The following is a 6,000-nucleotide window of genomic DNA, read 5'->3' as shown; positions in this document are numbered from 1 at the left end:
ACAAAACAAAAACAAACAAAATAGTAGCTACATCCATCATCTATGTGTTGTTGGGTTTTTTCATTTTTTTAAATGAGTGAGAACTGAGGTAACCTTTTTCCTGCACAACCAAACAGTAAAATTTAGAAGGGAAATTTCGGAAGACAAGACAAGACAAACTTTAAAAACCGCACCCAGCGCGATTAAAGCTTTTTTTTTTTTGCTTTTTTTTTTTTAAGATATCCCCACCTCCCCAAATATAAAAAAAAACTTTTAAACAGTTGTTATTACCATTTGTGTGAAGACCTTGTTGAATAAGGGAAAATTTATCTGCAGATGCTTGCTTGACTTTAAAGTAAAATAAAAAGAAGCCAAAACTGGCTACCCTTGTTAGCACGTATAGTTCGAATATGCTGTTCTGCTTCTTCACCACACGAAATCAAAGGATTGGGCTCATCCAAGCAAATTCTTTGGTATACAAAAAAGGGGTGAGGAGGTGGGATATTATTTTCCTTTAGCAACAACTGGGATCTAAACAGAAGACGGGGGGGTTAATTCACAGAATTGGAGTTCACTGGCGGTAAAGTCCTGGGTGAAGATCTTTCTCTTAGTGCCTGAGATAACAGGTTGCAACCATCCGAGACGGCGCAAGCTGAGTTCCTCAACCTTTCCCTGTAATCGCTCATTTTGGTGCTACTTTCGGGGTGTTGGGCTATATCCCTGAGGCATTGGGTCAGGAGCACACAAGCAGATACCACACTCATGGCTCCTCCTAGGATGGCAGTTTGCACAGCTTTGCCCTCTGGATTAATGGTGGCAGCTTTACCCAAAAACTGGGGCTCAGTGGCAAAGCCCACCAGAGCGTAGACAGACTGCACCAAAGGTCCACTGAACAAGACGCACCGATTCCTGGTCAGCTCGCTGGGTGAAGTCTTGACCTCCTTGACACACGCCAAGAGGGCAGAGGCACTGGTGCTCATACATTTGACACTGAGTTTGAACTGCTCCTTAGCAAATTTATCCTTGGATTTCTCGCTGGCCAGCACACAGGCGTCTGTCAGGAATTTCAAGTTCTTGGACATGTTCTGAGAAACCTCTAGCAGAAGCTGAGGGCTCATATCTGCCAAAGGGGTGGTCTTCAAGACCCCGCAGCCGTGCTCCACCTCATGCCTACATCGGGTCACCTTGTAGCGATCCACCAAGCCAGGCATAGCAGGCTGGGCGCCCGGAGTCTCCACAGCAGCCAGGTAGGCAGCGTGGGCAGAGCACTCGGTCAGGGAGACCACCAGCTCCCCCATCTCCATCAGGCTTTCCCCCACCTCCCCGAAGCGTCCCATGTTGAGCTGGCTCTGGACGTCATGGGTCAAGATGGAGAGTCCTTTGGTCCTGGCAATGATCGTGTCCCTGCACTTCTCGAAGGACTCCCCGAAGACAGACAGGCTCTCCGTGTTCACCGGCCTGGTCTCGCTCGACAGCAGAAGCAGATCAGCCACCAGTTGCATCTTGATCTTGCAGTGGTCGCAGATAGAGATGAGCTTCTTCCTCTGCAGGGAACTGCTGCTGGGGATGCCGCCGCCAGACACCTCGCTGCTGGACTTGCCAGAGCCGCCGCTAGCCATAGCGCCGGGGGGGCACTCGCATGCCGCTCGCTACCCCACTGCCACCGCCTCTGCCACCGCCGCCCGAGCAGTCCCGACTGAGCCCGGCAGGATCGCTCTGCCTTTTCCGCAACATCATTCCATTAATCGCCGGGAGGCAAGAAAGGGCTCTGGGCGCCGGGGCTGCCGCTGCTGCGGGGAGCGAGCTCCGCCGGGGCGCCCGCCCCGCTCCGGCGCCAGCCTTCGCTGCTACGGCGTTCCCGCGGCGGGTCGGCGCTCGCCGGGAGCCCCCGGGCCCCGTTCCGGCATCCTTTAGCTAAAAATGTTTTTTGTGGGTTTTTTTTTCTTTTTTTTTTTTTCCGCACGTTGGCTTCCCTCCCTTCCACCACCTCCTCCGGCTTCCCGGCTGCGGGATCCTGCGCAAAGTTCCCTTTACGAGACGGAATACCTCAGAGACGCCCGGCAGTCGCACGGAGTTGGGGCAGGGGCGCAGCCCTCCAAGTTGCTACCGTGCCCCCGGCTCCTCCGGTCGGCGAGCGCCAGCCGGGCGCAGCTCGCAAGGGCCGGAGGGGCGGCGGCTGCGCACCATGTGCCGCCCCCGGCGCGCCCGCCGCGGCCCCGCGCCGCCGGCTCGCAGGAAGCGCCGCGGAGGGTGTGGCCCGCCCGCCGCCCCGCGCCGCGCCGCCAGCGCGCCCCGCCGCCGCACCGGGGAGGGGAGAGGGCACCGCGGGGAAGCGGGACGGAGAGCGCGGGAGGGGAAGGGAAGAACAAAAAAAAAAAAAGAAGGGGGGAAAAATAAAAAAAGATCCACCGGATCCGGGTGCTGGGGGCGGGCGGGCGGGATCCGTTCCCCTTCCTTCTGCCGCTGCCTCACTCCTTCCTGCCTCGATCATTCACGCGGCCGCTGCGAGCTCGCTCCCCTCCGCCGCGGTCCATGCCCCTTCGCCCAGGGCCCCGCAGACTCGGCGCCGCCGGCCCCTCCTCGCCCGGCTCCCGCTGTGGCCGCCGCCGCACCAACTTAGGCTCTTCCCGCAAACAAGGGTGGTGGCTTCGGGCTACAGCCGCGGATGCTGCGACCCGCCCGGCCTTGCGCTCCTCCTGCCATGTTTTCTGGCTGAGTCGCCAACTCCCAGGAGAAAAAAAAAAAAAAAAAAAAAAGAGGAAAAAAAAAAGGAAGAAGAGGGAGGAAGGAAATCTTCTTTTAAATTCCCTTTCTCAGGCTTTCAGACAAACTATTGGGAAGAGGCGGCTGCGGCGGATCTGCCAGCCAGACGCTGCATGGCTCTCAGGGAGGCTCCCCCCTCCCCGTTGCCTTTGCTGTAACCTCACTTAAGCCTATCGAAATCTTTTGTGCGGTGTCACCGCCCTTCGTTTAAATCCTGCCCTCCCCCCGCCGCCCCGCTCCACGCCCGCCGCCTCCCGCTCCTCCCAGGCGGAGGGGGCAGCAGCGCCGAGCCGCGGCCGGCACCGCCCGCCCGCCCGCCCGGCGGCCGCGGAGGCACCGGCCCGCGGCATCGGCGGCCGCCGCGTCCCCGCGGAGCCGCGCTGCCCCGCCGGCCAGAGGCGGACGCCGTCCCCGCCGGGCGCGGGGTTAAAGAGGGCTGGATGAATGAATAAATAAATAAATAACGGGGCCGGGAGGGGGGGAGGGAGAGGCCGGTGGGAGGAAAGTGAAAGGGAGCCGGAGAGGGGCCGCCGGATGAGCTCAGCCCGGGTGGGCTGGTGCGGCCGCCGATTGGGCGGGAGCGCGTCGTGCAGTCGGATACCGGAGACGGAGGAGATGCCGCGGCGGGGAGGAGAGAATCCGCCCTCCGCCGCCGGCCCGCCGGGGCAGGGGCGTCCCGGGTGCCGCTTCCCGCGGCGCGGCGGGCCGCCGGGCCCGCAGCCCCGGGCAGCCCGTAGCCCCGGGCAGCCCGCCAGGTAAGTTTGACGTTCCGGTCGGAACTCCCGTCCCTGTCACGGCTCGGCGGGGTGCGGGGCCGCAGGGCAGCGGCCGGCAGCGCCGGGGCCGCGGCGCCGAGCGCCCTGCGCGGACGGTCGGGCTTCGGGTAGAAGAATCCGTTCCCTGTTTCAGCCGGTACGGGAATGGATCAAAGACAGTTCCGCACAGGTAGAGGCGGTGGATCTGCCCTCCGGCAGCGGGGGCTTAGCTTGGCTTGGCTTTGATGTCATTAAAAAGCCCAACCTTTTGCTAGCCATAATTGGTGGGTGCCATAAATATGCTAGAGGGTATTACTGCATCTTTATTTATATGGACTTATTTCCCTCAGCACAGCTCTTGACCTATTTATTCAGCCAATTAAAGTCAATTTGGTATGTTTTGCTCGTGTTTCTGCCATTGGTTTTGAAGATTGGTTACCATTTGTTAGAATTTAGCAGGGAAGATGTGAACCTGCTGACGCCCACTTTGTGTCCGGAAAGCCTCTGCAAAGAAGACTTTCTCCTCTGACCTGTTTCCATTCTGCAGCACACCAAGAACTTTTATTAGACGATTCTTGTTGAAAGCGAGATGTGATGCTCAGTAAATCTGAGGCATTGAAGTAAATGCCATTAAACAATAATAAAATTAAAATTACTAATTGGGCTGGAACAAGTTATAAAAAAGATGGGTTTAATGCTGCCCGGGATGCTTCCAAAGGGAATATATAGTTTGGTAAATGATGGTGATGAGAATATTTATGTCCCAGACATCACATTCTCTCCTGTTACGCAGTATCTCCATCAACATAATCCTGAATAATCGGAGTCCATATTGAAACCACATATTACATTTGTTACATATTTTACTGCAGCTTAAGCTGCAGCTAAATAATAACATTCTTTTGTGCCTTTCAATCAGGCTTTCCTTTTTAAGTTAGCCTCTTAATTCTAGGCATTTACAATGCATTTAGCAGACTACAGAAATCCAGAAATACATTTGTCCCAATTCACAGTTACATTAACGTCCTGCTACGTTTATACTACTGCAGGGGTATAAGTGACCTTGAAATAAATGAAAGTTGGCCAGACTGTTCACTGGCACGCCAGATCCAACAATATCCTGGCACAAACGAAGCCCATCTAATGGATTGCATACGTTTAAAAAGCTTCAGACAAGTTTATTTGTACATATTCTTAGCCGTTAGCTAGAGGAACCATTGGCCTTCTCTACAGACTTGGAGGAAGGGACATGAACAGGATTGACTACAGATCTGAAAGTGGAGGGTTAACAGGATGCACGCTTTTTTGAGGGGGGAGCCCTTGCTGTAGAGCCAGGCTTGAGGAAAGGGGCAGATACTGGTCTTTGGGTGTGTCGAAAATATGGCAGTTCTCCACCCATCCCTCCTCACAGAAAGAGTGTGAAAGAAATTCTGTTTACTTGAGGCAGATTATAGCATTTTAAAGGAAGGTCATGATTTGGGCCTAAACAATTTTGGCTTACTGCCAGCAACTCGTTTTCAAAACTATAAATAGGAATGATTTCAGAATAGTCTGAAAAGTAGAAATCAATGGGGAGCAGAAGCCAGCTGAATTGTATTTCAAAATATTTCCAGATAGGTCCTTAAATGAGGCAGTGAGATATTATGTAGCACGAGGAATGCCTCTCATAAATATTAACCTAGTTTATTTTTAATGAGGATTGACTACATTTAATTAGGGTTTGAAAGATTTCATTTTAGCAAACGTAGGTCTCACTCCTGTCTAGAATAGGCGTTAAATGACCTAATAATTTTTTCCGTTTTTAGATGCCGCTGCCTGCCATGATGCTTTGGGTCATTCCCAAAGGCAAAGAGGAGAGATCCTTGATTTGTACAGTTCCTGCTGTGGCTCTTCCACCAGCCTCCCAGCTGCCCACACCAGAAACACAGCAAGGCTGCAACCCATGGCAGTTTCTAGCAGGTGACAGGGCCACCAAAGCTCTTAGTAACTGCTATAATATAAAGCTAACATTGAGCGCCTTTAATCCATCCAAAAGACATCCACTATTTATCAGCCTCAGTATTAGCAAGGGGCAAACCTCATAATTGTTGTCATGTAGTAGGTGTTGCTTGTCGACGGTCTCCAAGGCAATCTTGCCAAATGTCATTTTGCTCCAGTGGCAGTCCCAGGGGTTCAGCTCTTCTGCATATGAAACGTATGATGAAGAGTGACATGACTGTCCCTTTTTGGTTTACCGTTTGAAAAAACAATGTAGAAAATACCACCTTAATTGGTCATGTTCACCATGGAAGAGGTGTTTCTTGGAGCAGCTGCCCGTTAGAGCCTTCTTCAAGTACGCCTGGCCTGGCTGCGTTGAAGATCGCTCAGAGTCTGTGTTTACCATGCTTATTATTTGACTGTAAACACTTAGTCCTGTTCTAAAAGGCAGATTCTCTTGGGTCTGGTAATTTGAGTAAAACTGAGGATCAGCTGCTTATATGCTTTAAAGGTCCAGTGGATGTAT

At 53.3% G+C, this 6,000-nt stretch overlaps 1 protein-coding gene across 1 annotated transcript; it reads right to left on the bottom strand.

Annotated features, from left to right (window-relative positions):
- Positions 1-277: 277 nt before the first annotated feature.
- TLNRD1 (talin rod domain containing 1) lies at positions 278-1,598 on the bottom strand. Its single transcript, XM_009990697.2, has one exon. The coding sequence runs from the start codon at positions 1,596-1,598 to the stop codon at positions 531-533; it is 1,068 nt and encodes a 355-aa protein (XP_009988999.2). The 3' UTR covers positions 278-530.
- Between the last annotated feature and the right edge of the window lie 4,402 nt (positions 1,599-6,000).

The sequence above is a fragment of the Tauraco erythrolophus genome, chromosome 14 (assembly GCF_009769465.1).
Source record: "Tauraco erythrolophus isolate bTauEry1 chromosome 14, bTauEry1.pri, whole genome shotgun sequence".
In the NCBI taxonomy this organism is placed as follows: domain Eukaryota; kingdom Metazoa; phylum Chordata; class Aves; order Musophagiformes; family Musophagidae; genus Tauraco; species Tauraco erythrolophus.
This window is presented reverse-complemented; position numbering and strand designations above follow the sequence as displayed.

Excerpts from the sequence above, each read along its gene's own strand:
- TLNRD1 (XM_009990697.2), bottom strand. The coding sequence starts at position 1,598 with ATGGCTAGCGGCGGCTCTGGCAAGTCCAGCAGCGAGGTGTCTGGCGGC.